At 51.6% G+C, this 22,621-nt stretch overlaps 1 protein-coding gene and 1 long non-coding RNA gene across 4 annotated transcripts; both read left to right on the forward strand.

The window, feature by feature from the left end:
• The first annotated feature begins 3,310 nt into the window (after positions 1-3,310).
• Positions 3,311-6,568, forward strand: LOC134474365 (uncharacterized). The gene is made up of 2 exons (XR_010045196.1): positions 3,311-3,685; positions 5,700-6,568. It is a non-coding gene; the product is annotated as an uncharacterized LOC134474365 (long non-coding RNA).
• A 2,628-nt stretch (positions 6,569-9,196) lies between these two features.
• On the forward strand, positions 9,197-21,991 carry LOC100716339 (secreted and transmembrane protein 1-like). Of its 3 annotated transcripts, XM_063242695.1 has the most exons (9): positions 9,197-9,341; positions 17,160-17,290; positions 18,168-18,476; positions 18,846-18,896; positions 19,108-19,158; positions 19,594-19,706; positions 19,926-20,032; positions 20,200-20,369; positions 21,767-21,991. In XM_063242695.1, the coding sequence occupies exons 2-8, from the start codon at positions 17,197-17,199 to the stop codon at positions 20,201-20,203; spliced, it is 729 nt and encodes a 242-aa protein (XP_063098765.1). In that variant the 5' UTR covers positions 9,197-9,341; positions 17,160-17,196; the 3' UTR covers positions 20,204-20,369; positions 21,767-21,991. The 3 variants fall into 3 exon arrangements, with proteins under 3 accessions (XP_063098765.1, XP_013002660.1, XP_013002661.1); XM_013147206.2 differs by lacking the exon at positions 19,926-20,032 and having other exon boundaries at positions 9,198-9,341; XM_013147207.2 differs by lacking the exons at positions 19,594-19,706; positions 19,926-20,032 and having other exon boundaries at positions 9,198-9,341.
• Positions 21,992-22,621: the final 630 nt, after the last annotated feature.

Here is a 22,621-nt window from a genome sequence, read left to right on the forward strand (position 1 = left end):
GCTAACAGGAGTTGTTAATTACTCCCTAGGCTTCCCCATTCTCTGCTGAGGAAAACAGGATTTCTTCTTATCTAAACTTGCTTGTATGCAGGGAGACTTGCTTGTTAGCACAACCCCTTACCTGATCTTGTTCTCCCCAAGGAATGTAATCTCGCCATATTTTCTGTTCTGTAATGCACTGCACTGCCTTCCCCCTTTCCCTACCCGGTGGTAGTCTGTCATAAAATGTGCTAATTGCACTGTTCTTAAGAAATGCTTAACTTCAAAGAAATTACAAAAATGTTGTGGCTTAACCCTAATGCACCAAAAGGGTTAAGGTTCCAAATCCTTGTAAAAACTTAAGTTTCAGCTTCTGTAACTTTCCATCCCTTCCCACATGTTAGTGTTAATGAGCTATCCCGAGATAATTAACCACCTCCCCCGCTTCCACATGTTATTGCTAGCAAGCTGTCCAATAATTAACCTTTCCAAATGTTATTGCAGATGTGCTATTCCAAGATAATGCTTATCTGCAGGATCGAGTAACATGAAAGGCACCAAAGGCTCCCGATGCTGTCAGAACTAAGTGGACAGCTTTACAGTTTCCAGATTTGGGTCAACAGCTTAACAGCTCTGCGGGTTTCCTTTGTCCCCCACCCCCCCGCCCTTCTCCAGCTTTTAAAATTCCCTTCTCCAGTCTCGGGGGCGCACAGTCTCCAAATTCGCTCCCAGGATTGCATCACCAAGGCCTGGCTTAAAATAAAGCCTTTGCTCCCCAAATTTTAATTTCTTGTTTCCTTGGGTTTTATTCCGGGGTCCGAGCTATCACAGAGATAAATCTTTTATTACAGGCTGTCTTTCAAAATCAGATGACATTAAACAGTCTTATGCTGTGAATACTTATGCTGTGTATACAGTCCTGATTCTTCTGCTAATATCTCAGTAGCTATTTAAGATATTAGATAACAAGTCAATGACATGTCAGACTCTAAAATTGCCTGGACTTTATCCTTATAGGAATTAATTCCACTGCCTCTTGGTGGAAATCTTTGATAACTATACTCATGATTATCTTGCTGATTTTATTCTTTGGCCAATACATACTTAACTGTTTCTTTGGCTTTTATCTCCTCCAGACTTAAAGCTGTATACTTACCCAAGATGAAAGTGGCTGGTGTCTATCAAGGCCCTCTAGACAAGATCTCTGCAGAAGTACCTCTGACTGCTATTCAACCACTATGGTCCCCTTCAGCCTGAAGAAGCCAGATTGGTCATTGCCAATTACTCCCTCAGGCAGTTCAGGTTACTTCTTCAGAGGGGAGATTGTTGCAGGCAGTGAGTTAATTAAAAATACTATAGGCAGTGAGAGAGGGCTAGGTCCTCAAAGGAGCCAGTGCTGAAGCCCAGACACCTTGCTCTATGGAGGAGATAGACACCTCCTGCTGTGGGCCAGGCCTCAAGACAAAAGATCAAACAAATGCATCCTCATCCTAAACACTGATATTCTAAATAGTTCCTTATCACCCTGAGGAAGCCAGGAGACACCACCCCAAACACCTAAGGAAGAGTCACTGCTCTCTAAGAATGCCCGTTTTCTATGTGACTTGCTTCCCCATTTGTCCTCAATTTAATCACTTTTACCTGAACTATTAATCTTATTGGCTAACCATATAGTTCTGTCCCACCTTATGCCCATCTGCCTTGTGAATCCCCAGTTTTCCCCACCTTGAACCCATCTCACCCATGATTTTACTCTATAAAAGTCCCTAGAAAAGAGGTAACCTGCTCGGGACCCCTTTTGTCTCTCTCAGACAGAAACTTTCTTTCTCTCAATAAATATATTCTGCTCTTAACCTCCATTGTTCCTAAAATTCATTCTTTGATTTTAGAGAACATGAACTCGTAGCACACATCTAGTAGGTCGGGAGTTTCTTTCCCCTGTGACAATAGTATAACTGTCTTCTATTTTGTTGTTTTTCCATTTCCCTTTCTTCCTTTCCCCTTTCCCACATCCAAGTTTGTTTTTCCTTTTGAACAATTTCTTCCCATTTCACAATATCTATTGTACAGTTTGTATCTTACACTTTCAATTTCTCATACAAGGGAGACAATATGATATTTACACATGTGAGTCTGATTTATTTCACTTATGAGTATTGTCTCTAGTGGCATCTATTTAGCTATAAAAACTCAAGTTTGTCCTTCTTTGTGGCCGAGTAGTAGTTCATAATATAAAAAGACCACAACTTATTTTTATCCATTCCTTGTTCAATGGACATTTTGGTTGTTTGCAATGTTTAGTTGTTACAAATTGTGCTGCTATAAATATGGGTGCACGTATACCACCATGTTATGTTTTTAATTCTTCTGGGAAGATACCCAGAAGGGGAATAGCTGGGTTGAATGGGACCTCTAGTCCTAGTTTTTTGAGGAGTCTCCACACTGATTTCCACAGTGGTCGCAGCAGTCTGCATTCCCACCAACAGTGGAGAAGGGTTCCTTTTTCCCACAGCCCCACCAGCATTTGTTATTAGTTGATTTCCCAATAATAGGCATCCTTTCTGGAGTGAGACAGAATCTCAGTGCTGTTTTAATTTGCACCTCTTGAATGACTAGTGATGTTGAACATTTTTTCATATATTTATTTGCCATTCATATTTCTTCATCTGAGAAGTGCATATTCATCTTGAATACCCATTTTTGGGTCAGGTCTTTGATTTGATCTGATTAAGGTCTGATTTTCTTTTTTCAATTCTTTATATGTTCTGGATAGAAGTCCTTTGAGGGACAACTGACAAAAATTTTTTCTTACTCTGTGGGTCTTTTCACTCTGTTGGTGATTTCTTTTGAAGTGCAACTTTTTAATAAAACGAGGTACCCATTGTTTATTCTTTGAAGTATTTCTCGTGCAATTTGGGTTTTGTTCATGATCTCTATACAACTACATCTAAGATTTCTACCTACTTTCTCTTTGAATATATTTAGTGTTTTTACTTTAATATTTAGGACTTTGATACGTTTTGATTTTACTTTAGTGCATGGTGATAGACATGGGTGTTGGTTTAGTTTTTGGCATGTGGGAAGCTGGTTCAGCTTTGGTAGTTCATATGTATCTAGGAATCTGTCTATTTCATCTGTGTTTTCCATTTGTAGAACCAGAAATTTAAAGGTTAAAAACAAGATGCTGTTTCTCAGCTAGAAACAGCACTGGGCCTCGTGACTCAGTCCTAACTCAGCCCTGCAAAAATAAAAACAACCTTTGTGGCTGTGATATGCTGGGGATGTGCTGTGCCAGGGAACTCAGAGATAGAGCCTGCCATTATGCTAATCAGGGTTATAAAATATGTCAGACTCAAGTCTACAGAAACCAGGTGTCTTAAAGACAAGTTGTGCAGAACAAAGACAGTTAATTAACTCTGACCTGCTGGTCACCCCTTATGAACTGACCAATAGCAGATAGATAAGATGTCCACCGCTCCGCACTAACTGTAATGATTGGCTTCTGTAATAAATGCTTACATTGCAGTTTTTCCCCCTTAAAAACACCAGCCCTGCCCCAACTCAGGGTTCTCCGGTTCCACCTGTTTGGAGGACCCCGTGTACACGGAATAATAAAAACCCCTTTGTTTTTACATGAGAGCGAGGCCCTTGGAGTCTTCCTTGCGACACCGGTCTAACACATTGTGTTAGAATAAAATTTCTCTAAGTAGGTATTGATGATGATCTGGATTTTTGCAGATCTGTTGTGATTTCAACTCTTTCACTTCTCATTGCAATAATTTGAGTTTTTTTTGTTTTGATAAGATGTCTAAGGATTGATCATTTTTACCTACTCTTTCTAAGAACCACTGTTTGATTCATTGATTCTTTGTATTAGTTTCTTACTCTCAATTGCATTAATTTCTGCTCTGATCTTTATAGTTTCTTCCCTCATATGAGCTTTGTAATTGACTTGTTTTTCTTTTTCTAGAAGTCTGAGGTTCAGCTTTAGGTTGTTTATTTGTGCCTGTCCTGTCTTCCTGATGTGAGTATTCACCACTGTGAGTTTCTCTCTAAGGACTGCTTTCATTGGGTCCCATAAGTTCTGATGTGTTGTATCAACATTTTCCTTTAATTTTAGACACTGTTTAATTTCTTCAACTTCATCTGTAACCCGTTGGTTGCTCAGAAAGGTGTTATTTAACTTCCATGTATTTATGGACTGTTTGTGGTTTCTTTCGCCATTGATTTCCGGTTTCATTGCACTATGATCAAATAAATAATATGCATGGGATTATTTTGGTTCTTTTACATGTACTTACACCTGATCTATGGGCTGGTCTATGGTTGATTTTGGAGAACGTCGCATGTGTAGTTAAGAGTGAGTATTCTGATGTCATGGAGTGGAAAACTCTGTAGACATCAATTAAGTCCATTTGTTCAGAGGTTTGGTTCAGTTCTGATATTTCTCTATTGATTTTTTGTCGAATTGATCTATCTATTTGTGATAATGGGGAGTTAAGTTCCATCATTACAATTGTGTCAGTGCATATTTGATTTTTCATATCCATTAATATTTGTTTTATATAGTTTGGGTGCTCCTGTATTTGTTGCATATATGTTTATGATTTTAACCTCTTCTTCTTAAAGTTTTGCCTTAACAAACATATACTGACCTTCTTTATCTCTTTTGATCTGTCTTGGCTTGAAGTTCATATTGTCTATAAATAGAATAGCTACCTTTGCTTTTTTCAGAAAAAGCATTCCTGTTGTATAGAATATTATTTTCCATCCTTTGACTTTCAGTCTATGAATTTCTTTTGAGTTAAATATGTTTCTTGTATGGGTCACCTTGTTGGATTTTGTTTCTTTATCCATTCTGCTAGTTTATTTCTTTGGACTGGTGAATTGAGACTGCTTACATTGCTGGTTATAAACGACATGTATTGATTTATCCTTGTCATAATTTCATCTGCTGTTGGTTCCTTTTCTTTTCCCTCTTTAATTCCTTGCCCTGCCTTGCACTCCAAGGGCAAAAGGGGAGGGACAATGTCCATGGGTCAATACAACTTTATTGACTGGGGACCTAGGAGGGTCTACTAGGAAGAGCTAACCGTGTTTCTGATTGACCAGAAGCATCATGGAGATGGGTCAACACACCAGCCAGACAGGCCTTCCTGGAGGGGGAACTTACTGGGGACAGTGCAGGATTTAGCGCACCAGTCCCTCGGGCTTTAACTAATGACAAGCCTGGGCCCATGAGAAAACTACTGTTTGGAGGTTGGGGATATCGTTCAGTGGCGTGGTGCCTTCCTGGAAAGCATGAGGTCCTGAATTTGATTCCAGTACCAAAAAAGCCTCCCCAAACAGACAAACCCTACTGTTTGGAATCTTGCCTTACTTCATAGTGTAGGAAAAAATATGGACGGGTCATGGTACATACCCACTAAGGACACTGTTACAGCCAAAGAATTTAAATGAGTATTGACTTTTTAAAAAATAATTAAGTTTATTGGTACAATTTAGATCCATGTGCATTTACAATCCTTGTGTTTCCTCTTATGGAACTACAGTCTGGTATGAAACTGCCCTTACACGTACAAACTGTACTTTGTCATCACATTCAAGTGGGAGAAGTTATTAATAGACGTTTAATGGTCCTGGGACGCATGCCAGGAGTGCGGGTTCTAGTTCACCTAAATGAGCCTCAGTCTTGCACCCTGATGCCATGTCTTTTATAGGCCCTAGTGAAGTGTTGTCAGCCTGGAACTAAAAGGATGACTGGTCTGATGAGACTGGACTAGCCACTCTAGTACTGCTGACCCAAGTCTGTCTCCTTGGTTGCCTTGGCTTACCCCATCCAGAGAGCTCGCTTTATAGATCCCTGGACAAGAGCAGCAGACAAGGCTCAGAAGACAGAGCATTCAGTAGACACCGGGCTTCTTTCACAAATCAGCATGCTAATGAGCACCGTTTTTGGATGGGAGATCATGTAGACAGTCTTGCTATAGACGTAGCAAGGCCTCCAGGGTCACTCTAATGGTACCGGTTTTGTGAAACGCTCTACCCCATCATGGGTTTGCTCATCCATGGGAACACTTTAGAAACATGTTTAAGGGGCCATGCATCAAAATATGACTTTGTTTGATCATTTTTATGCCTACATTTTGTAATCTGAGCAACTACTTTGAGAATAAAAATATGCAGTATGGAAACCATTGTTAATCTCCTATAGTGTTGACTTGAAATTCTGTACCTTTTAATTTTTTCTGTTTCTTTTTTTAATTTAAAAAGTTTAAAAATATATATAACTCTGGACCTAGATGCTTTACAAAAAGAAGTATTGTATATAGTTCAACAAACTCAAAATTTTGGTAAAAAAAATACAGGATTGGGATAAATTTTTTGATGCCCTCAATCTGCTGTATCCTTTTAAATATCTCCAGGCTTGGGGATGACAGTACACAATGTATGTATCATTGTTGCCCAGATTGACATGTTTTAAAATTTTGTGGTAGCTTTCTTCTTTTTTTCACTTTTTATCTTTGAAATAAAATGGACTTGAAAAATGAAAATAAAAAATAAAATAAAATTACTGATGAAAAAAATACCTCCAGGCTCACCTGTGGTTTTATGCCGCTGTGCACATAGTGATGGTCTCTGGCTTCTGGTGGTAGGCTCAGTCTGCCACACAGGGGCTCAGACCTGCCGACCTTGGGAGGCTCTGTGGCCACAATACTCTGATTCAGGTTTTCAGTCAAATTCGCAGAAGGGGAGCTGGTGGGGACCACAAATTAGAAACCGAAGACAGAATATGTCCAGCGCTTCCTTGAGGCACTGACCTCTCAGCTCCCCTTTCCTGTGTTACTAAATTTGCTGCTGCCTTTTCTTCATCCTTCATCACACCCCTCAGACAGGCAGTTGGGGACCTTGGCTGGGCTCCCGAGAGTCAGGCACCTCCTGGATGCCCCAGGGTCAGGCTGGTCTGAGATCCCAGTAGGGAGCTGAATGTGAGAACCTGATCTCATCCCAGGAGACAGGTCAACCTGGTGGCTCCTGGCTGGACCACGTGGGACACTGCTTGTTTGTTTGTTTGTTTGTATGTGAGACAGGGTCTCACTGTGTTGTCCAGGCTGGCCTCACACTCACAGTGATCCTCCTGCCTTAGCCTCCGGAGTGCTGGATTTACAGGCACGTACCACCATGCGCCGTCAACACTGTGGAAGTCTGTATCTCAATCAGAGAGGATGCCATGTGTCAAGGACGCAGGACAGGTTTACACTGATGACAACTGTGAATGTGGAGTCTCATACACAACCCCAAGTGTCAAAGGTGAAACAACCTGGAGAGGAGAGACACACATCAGAATGGTGTTACCAGTGACGATGATGACTGAAAGAGAAGCAGGCCAGCAGTGCTAGAACTGTCAGGAGACGCTGCTGAATCCACACGAGTACACCAGGGAATCATCACTACACATACGAATTCCTAGGAATGAAGGCACAGGCTGAACAAGCCCTGGGGAGGGCAGGAAGAGGAAGCTTTGCAGGAAGAGCAGAGAGAGTGAGTGACTGGGGAGCTCTTGGGAGGTGCAACCTAGGAAGAAACACTCACCACATGCAAGGGTGTGTTTGTGCCCATACCGTGCCCAGAGGGGAAGGACAGGCATGGGAAGCAGAGTGTGAGTCCCTTCTCTCCAGAGGACTTAAATGTTGTCCTGGCCTCTGTCCAGATGCACAAACTGGTTTCAGTTTCACAACGTGTAAGCACTTTAGGAGGATGCCCATGGGAAACAACTCCCAAGGGGCACCTCAGGGGTTGTGGGTGAAAGGCTGGGACCCCAAAGAGCCCCAGGATGCACCTGCCACCCAGCCAAGGCCCTTGGCTGACCTGGTCCAAACACAAGCCCAGGAGGTCCCGGCCTTAAGCCCCAGCCTGTGCTGCGGGCTCATGGAAAAGCCTGGCCAGGCGAAGGTGGGCATGACAAGAGGGTGTGAAGGTGGCTGGTCACTGGTGACCTCTCCACCCCTGCTGACATCTGGGTTCCTAGGGGCTCCCTGGGGTGGGGCCTAGCCTCTGGCCTCTGTGCCCTTCCCACTCTGGTAGCTCTAGGAGAAGCTACTGCTTTGGAGATGCACTGAGGCCTTTGCCCTCTGCTGCCCAGCTCTGGACCCTGGCATTGCTGACCAGTGGACTCCTGGAGGCTTTTGGGAGTGCAAGTCACATAACTGCCCAGTCACTCCCCCAGGTCACTCAGCCTGGAGACACTCTGTCCAAGTCCCCCAGCCCATCTCCTGGTACTGCACTCTGGGACCCTTCTCAGGTCCTGCATGTGCTGTGCAAGGACTTCTGCAGTGTGGCCATCTGGCTTCGGGGAGTCCTGGCTTGGGCTCCCCAAGGGGCAGGACAGGGCTGGGCCAGGAAGAAGCTGCAGTTGGGAGGGGTGGGTAGTGGCCAGGGGGGCCCGTCAGGGGTGGCAGTGAGCACTGGGCCTGGCAGCCCCGCCTTGGAGCACAGGGAGCTGGTGGCAGCTGCAGCGTCTGGAGCTGAGAGCAGAGGTAGGGCCAGCTCAGGAGCCAGGCAGCCACTTCCTTCAGTGGCCCAAGGGCAACCAGCTCTGCTGTCACCACCAACATTGCCCAAATGGCCCTCATGACAGGCTCCCAAGCTCTCAGAGCTATGGTGCAGGAGCAGGACACTAAGCTGTGTACACGGCTCACCCTGAGGACCAGCATAGGAGATGTCAAAGCCACCAGGGTGCTGTCTGCAAAGCCCAGGACCCTCATGGGGAGGAAGCAGAGGAGAGCAGGACAGAGCAGGGGTGGCAGGACAGGGCTGGGACTCTCATGCTTCCTGCTGCCCACCACCCACCCTGCTCTGTGTCCCTGTCCCACACCCAATGCCACCCTCTCCCCATCCCACTACTGAGCCCTGGGCACAGAAGGGGCTGGGTGGTCATGCTGCTTGCCTCACTCTGTTTGTCCCCAGCACAAGGTGGGTCCTACTGGCCCTGATATCTGGGGCAGATGGACACTTTCCTGGCCCTTGAGCAAGGACCAGCCCTGCCCTGCTGTCCTGGACATGCCTCCTGCCTCTCTCTGCCCACCTCCTCTCTGTGAGCAGCTAGTGACACATTCTAACAGAAACCCCTTAACACTGGCACCCCCAGGAAACTCCTGGAGCCTTCTGTGAACACAGCAGATTCCTGAAACTCCAGCTCTTCCCAGAAGTACCTCCTTCCTGGACTGGGACAGCCCTGCAGCTCTGTCTCCTCCTCCCCTCGCCCCACCCCTTTGGTCTCTCAGTTTTTCTGGCTGGACAGGTTCAGAAGCTGGAGGCTGAGAAGCAGTTGGAGGTTCTGGTCCCGTGGGAGGAGGGAGCAGGTGAGTGGCTGGGAGGGCAGGAGGTGAGGACTCAGGGGACCAGGGGCTCCAGGGGTGGGGGACTTTGAGGGGCCAGGGAGTCCCTGGCTATGGCACTCCTGGTACCCTCAGCACCTGTCACTCTGCCTCAGAGATGAGCAGGGAGCCAGGCAGGTTCAGGGTCACTAGCCAGGCATGGAGCAGGCAGAGCGGACAGGACAGGCAGTTGGGGTGTGGTAGCTGAGGGACCTGCATCTCTGTGGGGCCCTCAGCTGGGCCCTGGGAAGAGCAGAGGTGGCACCATGCTGTCCTGGGACAGGATGGATCTGCCCCACTGTTCCATATTGTAAACCTAAATACATCCCAAATCCAAGTTCTGTAATCCTTTTTCTAGTTTTCCTCACAATCCCAAAGGTTATATTTGTAATCCCATTGAGACGTGATTGGAATCCTAGCGAGCTAATTGCAATGTACCACCTCCAATCCAATCCATGGTGAGAGTAAAAACACCAAGACAGATTTCAAGTTAAGGGTAGCCAAGGTGACCTAAGTCCAATCCTCGTGAGGACATGGGGACAAAGGCCTCCATCCTAGGCCTCTCCCAGCATTTATTATCTTGTCAAGAAGAGGGTGGCTCAGGGATGAGTGATAGTGAGGATGGTGGAAATTATGTAACTTGAGCTGACTAGTCAGGTGCAAGAGTGGCATCAATTAAGGTAGCAGTGGAATTGTTTTGGGGGCTATCACTTTGATTTCTGATATGCAAACTCTTGTGCTCTGGGGAGTCATAGCCTCTTATCTTATCCTACCCAGTTGATATTCCCGGAGCTATTTGCTCTAACATCTCGAGTGCTCAATCCTGTATTGTGGAGAGCACTATATGAGGAAACAGGACTGTCTGATGGCTATAGATTTTGCACATTAGCACCTCGCTGGCCTTATTTGCAATGCTCAGAGCCAACTGAAGCGAAGGAAATACCCTAGCCAGCCTTTTACATATCAGTATAAGGAAATGAGTCTCCAAGTAATCAGAGTCACAGCAATTGTTTTGGACTCAAAGAGAGTCACTGGAGTTGTCTCTCACAGTTCCAGACAGGGCCAGTGCACTCCTGGACTCTTCACGTTGTCTGCACAGATCTGTACATACCACACACATGCACGAGTATATGCACACTCACAGGCATGGAGCAGGCACATGCACGTGCTCTTATGAGAAGCCCTCTGGTTCTGGGCTCTGCAGACAGCTCCCTGGTGGCTTTGATGTCACTTATGGTGGTCCTCAGGGTCAGCTGTGAACAGAGCTTAGTGTCCTGCTCCTGTACCACAGCTCTGAGAGCTGGGGAGCCTGTCACAAGGGGCAGTTGGGCAGGATGGTGGTGACAGCTCACCACCATCTGGAGGAAGTGGCTGCCTGGCTCCTGAGCTGGCCCTATCTCTGCCCCTCAGCTCCAGACCCTGTGGCTGCCTGTGCTCCTTGTGCTCCAGGCAGTGTTGCTGGGCCCCGCTGCCCACACTGCCCAGCCCTTACAGCTGCAGCTAGTCCTGGCTCAGCCCCAGAGTCAGATGCCCAATCATAAGAGCCCCCAGGGAGCAGATGCAGGGCCTGGCAAGGGATCCCACCAAGACCCCGAGGAGCCCACATGGCTCACCTGGGCGTTTGGGGGGCATCCTGAGCCATGTCCCACTGGAGTGGGGTGAGGGGGCATGCAAGAGCCCAGAGCCTGTGCTGTCCCCCTCTTCCCTGCCAGTGTCCAGGCTTGAGGCTGTGCCTCAGCGGGGAGAGAAGCCTGAAATCTCAGTGGGTCTGGGTCAGGGTTTCCTCCAGGAGCTGTGCCAGGGCTTGAGCCCCTGAGGGAGCAGAGGCAGGCAGTGGGCCAGGCCTGCACCCTCCCCAGTAAGGTGTGGCCTGTCCATGAGTATTGGGTGGGAGAGCACCCCAGGAAGCCCACTGCTTCATGACCCATGCAGGCCAGGTCTGGGGCAGCAGGAAGGCCAGGGAGGGGACTGACCGCGGTCCATGGCCAGCAGGGCCGACGAGGAACGTGTCGAGAGTCCTGGCAGAACCTTCCAATATAGGAAAAATGTTCTGCCAAAATATCACCAGGGTGAGGTCCATGTGGACAGGTCTCACCAAGCCCAGCCTCTGGAGGAATTGCCCTGCCTCTTTCTAGAACCAGAACGGTTCCCAGCAGCACGGAACAGGGCTGAGCTGTTTCACTGATCCTGGTAGCTGCTGCTGAGTGCCACGCAGAGACAGAAAGGCAAAGGTCACTGGCACCTCAGTGTGGTTCAGGGCTGATGTGGGCTGGTTTGGGCAGCTCGCAAAGCTCCTGCTTCTGAGAAAGTCCAGAATGATGGGAATGTTCTAGCCAGAAATCAGATCTAAGGAATCTTTGGGGGCTACCCTTTAGGAAGAGCAGAGGTGGCACTGTAGTGTCCCCAGGATGGGCCAGAGCTGCCCCTCACTGCTCTAGAGGAGGATTGCTGGGCTCCCGGACTGGGCACTCTGCACACTGCCCTCACAGATCTTGATCATGCAAGTGCACAGTCTTGCTCACGTACACCGGTAGACTCAGTGCACTCCCAGCTGCGAGCTCTCATTAGCGGCCTTGTTGTGGGGATTCCCCTTCGATATACGCACCACGTACACACACTCAGCGTGCACACACAGATTCACTCAGAGGAGACAAGTGCTGGGCGGGACTTCCCCTAACGCGGCTCTCAGCTCCCTCCCTTTGTCTCTTTGCTGTTGGTTGCCAGGTACTCTCCCGACCAGCTCAGCCCCACTGCCCTGTCAGCATCAGCGGCACTGAGAACTGAATCCCTGCCCTGGGCAGAGGCCTGGGATTCCAGAGGCTAGTGCTCCAGTTGTAGAGCCTTGGGGGACAAGTACTGAGGCTGTTGCTGCTGCTGAACCCAGAGCAGGAGTGGGACAGTGCAGCCAGGCAGATGGGAGAGCTTGAGTCAGGAATGAGGCGGCAAGGCCTCCAACGGGGCAACCTAGCTGCCCTTCTGTGGTCCCTTCAAGGCATTCCTGAGTCAACTGTGCAGGGGCCCCAGCGGGCGGACCTCACAGGCCTTGGCCTCTGCAGGGAGCTAGCAGGGCCTGTCCCACAGTGTGGCCCGCAGCAGGCCTGGGCAGTGTTGTTGAGCCTCTCCTGTAGTCTAGGAAGTGTGTGGCTCTCCCCATTCCCTGCAGTTGGCAGGACAGCAGTGCTGGCCCCCACAGATGCTGGTGGGAGTGAGGACCCACTGTGCATTCCTGTTCCCAGTGTACCCAGCCCGAAGATGAATCAGTGACCAGCCTGTATGCCCAGAGGCCCAAGGAGCTGGGAGCTGTGTCCCTAGGTGTGATGGGCTGGTGTGTCCAGGGTGGCTGAGGTTTGTCATTGTGGGGACTCTGCAGATGCCACGGCTCCACTCCCGCTGTGATGTGCAGATGCCAGCTTCACGGGTGGTGTTTGGAAAACCTGATGTCTTTCACTCACCCTGCTAGTGCCAGGGTGCCACACGCCTTGTCGCCCCAAGGCCCGCTGAGCTGTGTGGCCACCCGTTACTTTCCCAAGCCTCCTTCTTTCTGTTTTTTAGCTGTGCATCTTACTCCCCTGGGCTTCTTCCTGCAGTCAACAGAACAACACTGAGACGGAAGGCCAGAGGGTCTAATCAGAATGCATGACACTCTTGCTTTTGAATTTCAGATAGTAAATCTGTTTAAAATGTGTCCGTACCAAATATCGCCATGTCGTGCCAGAGGTTGGCTGTTTGGCTTTGTTTGTTAGTACTGACACATTGAGTTACAGCAGCTGAGACAGTCTTGCAAGTGGCTAAGGTGCTCTGGCTGAGCTTGAACTTGCAATCTGCCTGCCTCAGCCTTCCAGTGCTGCATGAGAGGTGTGTGTCGTCAGGCCCAGCTGGGTGGTTCATCCGAAATTTCAGTGCAACTGAGGGTATTGGATGGGCAGTGTGTGGCCACCTGAGAGGGCCCAGTGTAACCAAGGCAAGTTTTCTCTTGGGAAACAGCAAATCCCATGTACCAGGCTAGCTGCTGCTCAGAGGACCTGGACCACTGGGTCTGAAGCCTCAAGGTGGAAGGTGATAGGGGGGCTGGGAGGCAGAGATGGATAATACCTGCTCTCCCCTACCCTAGTCACCAACCTGCCCTGCCCGAGCCCCTCAAAGCCATGTCAGGCCGAGGACAATGGTGTTCTAGCCCCATCCACATGGCTGCAGTGCTTCCTGCAGGGTCCCTTGGAAAATGGCTCAGCTCATTTGTGGGGCTTGGCCCCCCATACAGGGGTGACCCCTGGATAATGTATTCCAGGCCTCACTCTGCCTGTGCCAGGAGTTCGGTCCTATACATGGGGGACTGTGGGAAGGGGATGTGGCCTACCCAGCCTCCATTCAGACCAGGGCTGTGTTGCCCTCCCCAAGTCTGAGCTATTGGACTCAGACACTGCAGGAGACTTGGAGGGGCCAGTGAGGAAGGCTCTTGGAAGAAGAGGAGCCAGAGGTCAGTGAGGGGGCCCTGATGTGACAGGCAGGATGTGGCACCACCCAGGCTGGAGGATCTGAGAGGGTCTCAGCCCAGGAGTAAGTGTAGCCAGGAGCCGGGACATGGAGGACACAGAGCCCAGAGAGAGGTGATAGTTCCAGCCTTTCCCTCCTCCTGCCTCCACGTGGAGGGCTGACCTTGCTGAGGGCAGGAGGCAGGGGACCAGGGGACCAGGCACACAGGTCCACCATGCCAGCAAAGCTTGCAGGAAGAACAGAGTTGTACCCAGCTGCCCCTCCATCTAGAGCGTTCAGGGCAGCCCAGACAGGAGGAACTCTGGTGTGTGTGATGGCCCTCAGAGTGTTAGGGTGTGGCCACAGAGATGTTGAATCCGCTGGAGAACTAGCCAAAGGGCAACTCTCCATGCTAAGTAAAGACTAAAGTCCAGGGAAGCAAGGGCTGGGCCTGTCCCTAGACGTAAGCTGAGGACAGACTTCTCAGGTACAGTGATGGCTGTGTGGCCTTTGGCTGAGTAGCTATGGAATGTCCACCTGTGACTCATGCTCCAAGAAAGAAAAAAAAGTCCCAGGAAAGAAAAAAAACAAAAACAAAAAAACAGACCCAGGCGCACTCTTTCTCCTAGTGAGGGTGGGGCTCCCGCAACAGCAGCAGGTAGCACAAAGAAATTAGTCCCGGCCCTGCCCACCCTGAAGGCCCTCCCTGGTCCTGGCAGGGGGAGGAGTAAAGGAGGAACATAGTTGGTCCTGAGGACAAGGGAGGAGGGCCTTTCAGTTCCAAACCTGAGCAGTGGAGGGGAGCTGTGAGCACGGTACAGCTCCCCTCAGCACCTCAATGCCAGGTTGCCTGCCCCGCACCACCTAGATCCTGGGTGAGGAGCCCAGGCTGACAGCACTTCCAGTCAGTCACAGATCCCACCAGAGAGCAGGCATCCCCAGAGAGGACTGTGACCACATTGTGACTTTTGGCTGTCATCTCAGGCTGCGGCAAAGGCTGTGGCACCAGCCCAAGCAGTAAGCCGGCTGGGAGGCAAGGAGGGTGTGATCTTGAGGTCCCCCTTCTGGATTTGGGGCTATCCAGGTCTTCCGTGGAGGAGGGCCACAGGCAGGGCTTGAGAGATGCAGCCTTGGCCAGGGCCTTGGGCCGCCGCTGGCGTCGGCAACAGGAAAAGCCTCGCATTTGAGGCAGCCCCTTGACTAGCTCAGGCTCTGGGCTCCTGGAGTGTGCTGTGGGTGTCAAGGGGCCAGCTTTTGACACATGGCCCAGGTTGCCCTCAGGTGTCCCTGACACTTCTGCTGTGATAGTTTTATGCCCATTGTGCCCTGGAGAAACACAACGCTGGTGACAGTGACAGTGACTACCTACCAAGGTGATTTCCCTAAGGGTGGCTGCAGCAGCAGGAACTAAGATCCAAGAGGGGGTTGGCGTGAGTTAGGCCAAGTGCATATGGAGTAGACACCATGTGGGGCTGCAGGGAGCTGCAGGAAGGGGCCCCCTGAGCATGGGTGCCTGCATTCTGCACGCTGTGGGGTGTGTCAGGTAAGTACACCTGCACCCTGTTCCACATCATGGATCAGGCTTGAGCCTGACTTTGGGGCTGACTGAGCCTTCATGGGGGACCTTGTATTCTCGTGCAAAGTTGTGCAGCTTATCAGGGACTGGTCGGCTTCAGGGCTCTCAGTGTGTCCAGATCTACATGGCTTGAGTGCTGCTGCATATAGTGTGTTTCTCGAGGTGACCTGGAGATTCTCAGAAGCTCATCTCTGCTGCCAGGCCCTGGCCCCAGTGCCCTCTGTGTGACCACGCCTGGGTGCTTACATGTGTGTGCGTGCATAGAGGTGGGAGTGGAAGACCTTCAGGAAACAGGCTCATGAGGGTTCATGGACAGGTAGGGAATTGGCTGTGCAGGAGGCTGGTCTCCTGGCTGGTCTGTGTCTCTGTCTCTGCTTCCTTCTGGCATGGAAGACAAGTCCTCAGCATTCCCTGGTGCTAATCAGGGAACACTGGGGAGAGGACTCTGAATGTGCCCTGGAAGGGGGACTAAGAGTCAGGAGGGTGCTATGGGAAGGGTATTACGGGAAGGGTGTTCCCTCCTGATGCAGCGACCTGGAGCTGCTTCCTCTACCTGGGACGGGGCCATGTGGGCTGGGTGGCCCTAATGGTTAAGTTTCAGGCAAGATGTCAAAAGGAGATGGGCCCAGCCACCAGAAACCACCAGCACCTGTCATACTGATAAACCAGGCAAGGAAGGCTTCCCTGTGTTTTAGGAATATACAGAGATGCCAATATTTATCTATATCTATATCTATATCTGTATCTGTATCTGTATCTGTATCTGTACCTGTACCTGTACCTGTACCTGTACCTGTACCTGCGTCTGCGTCTGCGTCTGCATCTGTATCTGTATCTCAAAACACAAGTGCATCTGTCAGCTGTTCATCACTAGAACCAAAGCCCTGACAAACACCACCTACAAGAGGAAGGATTGGCTTGCTCATGGCTGCAGAGGATTCAGTCCATGGTCAGCTCACACTAAGGCAGAAACACTATGATGGTGAAAAAAAGCTACTCAACTCTAGCACCCCAGAAACAGTACAGGGAAACAGCACCAGTGAGGAAGAGGTGAAGGACCCCTACAGGACCCAGGGTCACACCTCCAGGGACCCACCTAGACAACCCAGAGTGTTCTGCACAAATCCCCTAGGCGGCACCCAAGCCTGTAGTGACGGCTTAACCTGTACCCAAGTGAAGCCAGGAGGTGGTGGGTGGGCACTAGGGCTCTAGCAGTACAGGTCGCGGAGCCCTGAGCTTGCTGAATGTCCTCCGGGTGCCGATGCTGTGAGCACATTTGGGAATGAGTGAATGAGATGAACTAGGGGCCACCCCAACAAGCGTGACCTTAATGAGCTCTGTGACCTGGGTGTGTCATGGGATGAGAAGGGGTGGAAGAAGGAGAGCTGCAGCTCCATGCCCAGAATGGAGGCCATGGCCTGAGGTGCATGGGGACTGGAGGCTACTAGTGTCCCGGTGACCTGTGCTAAGTTGGCACAGAGCTCAAGGGAAGAGCACAGTGAGGACAGTTCAGCTCCAGGACCCCCATGGATTCTTGTGAGCCAGTGCCTCATACGGCATGGAGCACCGGGCCAGGGGCCAGGGTCGGGCACTGAGAGCCGAGACTCTAGCAGAGGCCTGGGCATCGTGGGTGCAACTGGCAGAGATGACTCAGGGACCCAGGCTGTCAGACCCTGGCAAGGCTAAAATGCTCCAATTGACCACTGCAGCAGCCCACGGCTTCTGATCCCTGTGCTTTCTTCCTCCAATGTCTACAGGACAAGTACCAGGGGCCCCTCCTACCAACCAGCAGTCATGAGCCACTGTCCCATGGCCCCTCCCAGCCGGGTCTTCCAGATGTTCGGTGCCCTCCTGCTCCTGGCCGCCTCCCTGAGTGCTCAGAATACAAGTAGGCCACAGGAATCCCCCTTTCTGCTGGCGAGGAGCCAAGGGGACCAGGAAGGGGGGTGGGAGGCCAAGGTGAACCCCAAACCTGACCCAGGTCCCCAGTAGTAGCTCGGACCCTGCACCCCCAGGCGCTCTTGCAGAGAAGCAGGGCTGGTGGCCTGGATGGGAAAGGACAGGCCATTTTCCCAAGGATGACAGATGGCAGGTGTCCCCAGGAGTACCTGGCAGTCACTGTCAGAGCCCTGGCAAGGGGATACCCAAGAACATGTCTGGTTTCAAAGGAAGGGGAACCTGGGAGTTGGGGCCCTGGGCCAGGGAAGGTGCAGCTCCGAAGGACTGAGGGCCACCAGTCCAGTCACTGACCCAGCACTGCCCAGCAACATCTACATACCTACTAAGCCTTCAAGGACCAGAGGCTCAGGGGGTCAGAGTCCCAGAGATTTCACCGACACAGCCCTCCAGATCTGGGGATCGCTTAAGCCACTTGGGGACATCCCAGAGCAGCCTTAATGACCCTGGTGTCTTGGTCACTGACGGCCAACCTAGGACGGTAGGGACTCAGGGTCATGGCCCTCAGGACCCACATGCCCACCTCATACCCCACACGCTCCTGGTGGAACACACGGGGCGGGGGACAGTAGGAGTCTCCTGTAGACTGGCTGGCTTGGTAAATGGGGACAGGTTTGGGGTTCACAGGCCAGGGTCACACCAGCTCCCAGCTCCCACATCCCCATGCCTTGATTGTGCTCCTGCCCCTGCTCCTGCCCCATGGGAGTGGTACCACTGGGATCAGATCCAATGGGCAAAAGAAAAGCTCACTGTGTCCTTGGAGGCCCCAGCCCCCAGGACCTGCCCTCGAGGTGACCATCCCCCCACAGGGTGGGACAGGCCCACCTGCACGGAGGGCGTGGTTTCCGTGTCCAGGGGTGGGCGAGCCGTGCTGGCCTGCAACAGCTCCAACCCCTTCGTCTACATCACCATCCGCCTGTGCACCCACGGCCAGAATCAGACCATCTTCGACAAGAAGACCCCGGGAAACTTCTCCATGGGAGCCTGGCAACTCGAGGTGCGAGGGGGCTGGGCCCAGCTGGTGATCCAGCCCACCCAGGATGCCCACGCAGGGCTGTACCTGTGGCATCTGCAGGGACTGCAGAGACATAACAAAGAGACCAGGCTGAATGTCTCAGGTGAGGACTGTGGAGGGTAGAGGAGGGCAGGGAAGATGGGGGATCAAGGGTTTCAGGGAGGCTGAGGGAGAGGCTGCCTCCTCCTGGGCCCTGGGTTCCCTGTACCACAGAGACAGCCAGGGGCCCTTGCAGGCTAAAAGCCCCCCCCCCCCCCAACATTCTTTCCCTGCAAAAGCCCTGGGGCTCCTTTTACCCTCAGGCTCTCCTGTCCCCTCCCATCTTTGAGTCCTTCAGCTTTCTCTGGCCCAGGTGGCAGGGGCTGCAGTGTGGGCCAGGGGGGGACCAAGGAGCCCCAGCTGGACTCCTGCTGCCTGGGGCTGGGCATGTGTCTGGGCTGGTCCCCATCCTAACAGCAGGTCTCTTCTGCAGAGCCCCAAGAGCACGAGCTAGAGCGGGGTCCCCTGCTGTCCATGTCGCCAGGTACAGGCCCCGCTGTGGGCTCCTCTGCCTTTGGTGGTTCTGCTGCTGCTGCCCAGAGCCTGGGCCCAGGTGGCAGGGGCTGCAGTGTGGGCCAGGGCGGGGACCCAAGGAAATACGCCAGCCAAGAAATACGCCCAGCTGGACTCCTGCTGCCTGGGGCTGGGCGTGTGTCTGGGCTGGTCCCCATCCTGACAGCAGGTCTCTTCTGCAGAGCCCCAGGAGCACGAGCTAGAGTGGGGTCCCCTGCTGTCCATGTCACCAGGTACAGGCCCCGCTGTGGGCTCCTCTGCCCTTGGTGGTTCTGCTTCCACTGCCCAGAGCCTCTCACCTGGCCCTTTCACCCGTACCTCCTGGTGTCCCACATGGGTGACCTCACACAGAAGGGTGTGGGCAAGCAGTTGATAACTGTTGTGAACCTGACCAATGGGCAAGGTGAGGGTGCTGGAGATGCACATCCCGCCCGCTTTTTTCCAGCGCCTGTAGGCACCAAGAAACTGCAGGCTGTGCCCAAGGCCAGGCTGGGGTACAAAGTGGGAATCCCTGTGGCTGCTATCTTCCTGAGCTTCTCTCGCCCTGCCCCCTCCACCCCTGCCCTGGTCTCCTAGCTGTGTGGTACTGAGCAGAGTGTGTGGGGCTGTCAGGGTGAAGGGTTAAGTGCCAGTGACGATGACAGAGGCCCCCTACCTTTCTACTCTAGAACCCCGGCCTCCAGTGGGGGTGGTGGCGGCTGTCCTCTTTCTTGTCCTGGGCCTTGCTGGGATCATTGTGTTCACACAGTGCTGGCCACCAAGTTCCGGGAGATTCTACCAGGTAGGAGGCCCTGCACCTGCTTGAAGGCAGGTGAGGGGCAACCACCCTGGAAGAAATTCAGCCTTAGTCTCTTTGTGCCCAGATTTGATGCCCCAGCCTGCCTGGAATCCCATGGCCTCAGCACAAAGCCTCTAGGGTCCCTCTGTCCCCAAGCCCTCACCTCGGGCCCAGGACAGCCTGGAGGATGGCATGGGAGTGCAGGCTTCTGGCTCTTCCCAGGGCTCTCGGGCATTTGCATCAGAGGCAAAACCTGTTGTTTCTGAGCCCAGGAGGTGTCTGACTGGGGAGCCCTGGGAAGCGGGTTCAACCCCTATGGGCCTGACTGGGTAAGGGGAGAGTCTGTGTATATACCTGTGTGTGTGTGTGTGTGTGTGTGTGTGTGTGTGTGTGTGTGAGAGTGTGTGTGGAGGTCAAGTGTGGCAGGCTATGTAGGCTGTAGTGTTTGAGCTGCGTGGCCTTTGCCCGAGTCTGAGCTCACCCTGTCTCCCTACAGATGAAACCCTGAGCTAGAGCATGGCTGATGTGAACTCTCAGAGGAGCTCCAGGAAGGAAACCGTCAGCCCCAGTGTCCCTTCTAGTCTCCTGCAGGCTGAGCTTTGTGCCGGGGTCTGAGAGCTTTGTGCCCTTGCAGGATATTAAAGCTGACCTTGACCAGATCTTCAGGTGCATTACCACTCTTAACTATTTTGGGCAAGAAGTGACAGATTTCAGGAATTCCAACCACAGGGGAGTCTCAGAAATTGTGCCCAGTGTGCACATGGGAACCAGCTAGGAGCTGAGGGAGGGGTCTGGCCTGCATTGCCCCAAACCCTGACCTGAACCTCACTGTGACCCAAGAGGTACTGACCCATCTGCCTTGGGTGCAGGGTCATAGTCTCTTGGGACTCTTGGTTCCTGGTTCTGGAGGCCATGGGTACCACCAGGCAGTGTCCCAGGCCTCAGCTTTGCAGTGCCAAAGCAAGGTAACACGACCCTCTCCTTTTCCTGGGTCTGGAGGGGGCTGCCACGCCCCTCCTCTTCGCTTCCCTCTGCTCCCCTGCAGTCCTCGAGGAGGAATGGTCTCTGTGTTCTCCCACTACCCTGGGTTGCCTCATGGCCACTCTGACAGGAGGTGCAGCAGGCTTTGAGCTGTGGCTCCCACCCCCACTCCCACTACTTTTCTGAAGAAGAAGCAAGAAGGAAACCACCCATGATGTGGCATAGTCAGAAAAGGAAGGGTCTGGGCCCATGTCTACATCCCCAACCTCCCCTGACCCCAGCTGGTGACTGACAAGTGAGCTCTCCTGCAGCTCTCCTGGGTCAGCTCTTTCAGGTTCTGTAGAGATGTCAGTGACCCCAGGCACTCTGCTCTGGGGATATCAGCCCTGCCTGAATTTAAAGCAAGCAGTGGAAGTGAGTTTGGGCCAATCAGCAGGTCTAGGTTTAGACCATCACAGACCAGCAGCTGTTATGTAAGCAGCTGGTTTTGGAGGGCTCACTCTAGTGCACTGACCACCCTGTTTTGGGACACAGATCCTTTTCAAATAAGCAGTCTTGTAAATCCTCCCATTATGTGTTTCCAGTGTGGTATGGCCTCTGAAATCTACATGGGGTTCCTGTCTGCAGTAGGGTGGGCAGAGTGGTGGTTTCAAAGAAAAAACTGTAAACACTAAGCCATTGCTTCATGCAAAAAGCTCCAGAGACCAGCAACTGGCAGAGCTGACTCCCAAGTTCTGACACAAGCAACAGCACCCACAGCCTTAATGTCTGGCCAGTAATGGAGCTGCACTTTGCCAGTTCATGATTTCTGCCTGAATTGAGTAAAGGACTGTGATGCCAGCCTTGTTCTCAAGAGTCAGTGGCTGAGCAACCTCAGATGCAGAGCAAGCTTCTTGTGTGTTTTTTGTTTTGCACTAAAACAAAATGTGATGGTTTGGTAATTGGTTTATTTGGCTAAAGATTGCTGCCACGGGGGTATTTCAAAATACAGGATGTCCCACTAAAGCAGAAAAGCCCCTTTCTTCTATTTTTATTTTCCGACCTGCCCCAAATAATACAGCCTCCTCACTCATTGTTTGCAGATGCCCACAGTCACTTCCTGGCTCTGTATCCATACTTCTGTTACCCACCTGTTCCCCAAAGTCACTGGACCTGCCCTGCCCTATCAAAAACCTACAGTTGTGATTTGTACTTTCTGCCTGTAAAAGCCTAGTAAACCCCAGCCCACCAGAGGGCAGGGCCTGGCTTTCTTTGTTGTTGGGAGCCAGGTCCACTGGTGTAAAATAAAGCTGTTCAGTGTTTCCAAATCCTGCATGTCCTTTGGTGTTTCTATTTGCGGTAGCAACACATCCAGAAAAATTCTGTTTCTCTTGTGCATAAGAAAACACTCAAGGTACAGTTAGCATAAAAAAGACAAGCCGGGTAAACACATGTGAGCCCAAGAGGAATGGGGTGGGGTAAGCTGGGGTTAGCAGAAGCTCCCTGCGGCGGGCCCACTTTGCCCCCTGGTGGTGGGTATGGCACAGCACAGCTCTTGGGCCTCTTCCCATCCTGGTCCCTGGATCCCTGGCAGCAGGTTTGCCTGCCTTGTTACTGCTCTGGGAAGACGACTGTGGGCTCGAGGTCCGACAGAGGCCCCGGGCCTTTGGGGTCCGGCAGAAGGAAAGGTTCCCAGAGTCCCTGTTAAGAGGCAGAGGGTGGGGAGCATCCCGAGGCATTGGAGATGTTTCTGGATACTGAAAGAGGTGAAGGAACAGAAGGAGCGGATAAGAGAATGGGCCTGAGGGCCTGGGGTCAGGGTCTGTCTCCTGTCCCTGTGCGAGTGACCGAGAAGCTCACATTCCCATGTCAGCCTTTTTGTTGGACATAAATTTTCCGATATTGCAAACAGGACCAAGGAAACCAGACTTTTGAAAAGCTTTTGGCAAGGCTTTACC

This window comes from Cavia porcellus, unplaced genomic scaffold, assembly GCF_034190915.1.
Source record: "Cavia porcellus strain 051 isolate PalLab524CR breed Dunkin Hartley unplaced genomic scaffold, mCavPor4.1 scaffold_32, whole genome shotgun sequence".
Lineage (NCBI taxonomy): Eukaryota > Metazoa > Chordata > Mammalia > Rodentia > Caviidae > Cavia > Cavia porcellus.

What these genes read in the sequence shown, in the direction of transcription:
- LOC100716339 (XM_063242695.1), top strand. Translation starts at nt 17,197, where the DNA reads ATGAGCCACTGTCCCATGGCCCCTCCCAGCCGGGTCTTCCAGATGTTC. An exon ending in CCTGAGTGCTCAGAATACAA is followed by an intron (nt 17,291 to 18,167) that starts GTAGGCCACAGG and finishes ATCCCCCCACAG; the next exon opens with GGTGGGACAGGCCCACCTGC. An exon ending in GACCAGGCTGAATGTCTCAG is followed by an intron (nt 18,477 to 18,845) that starts GTGAGGACTGTG and finishes TCTCTTCTGCAG; the next exon opens with AGCCCCAAGAGCACGAGCTA.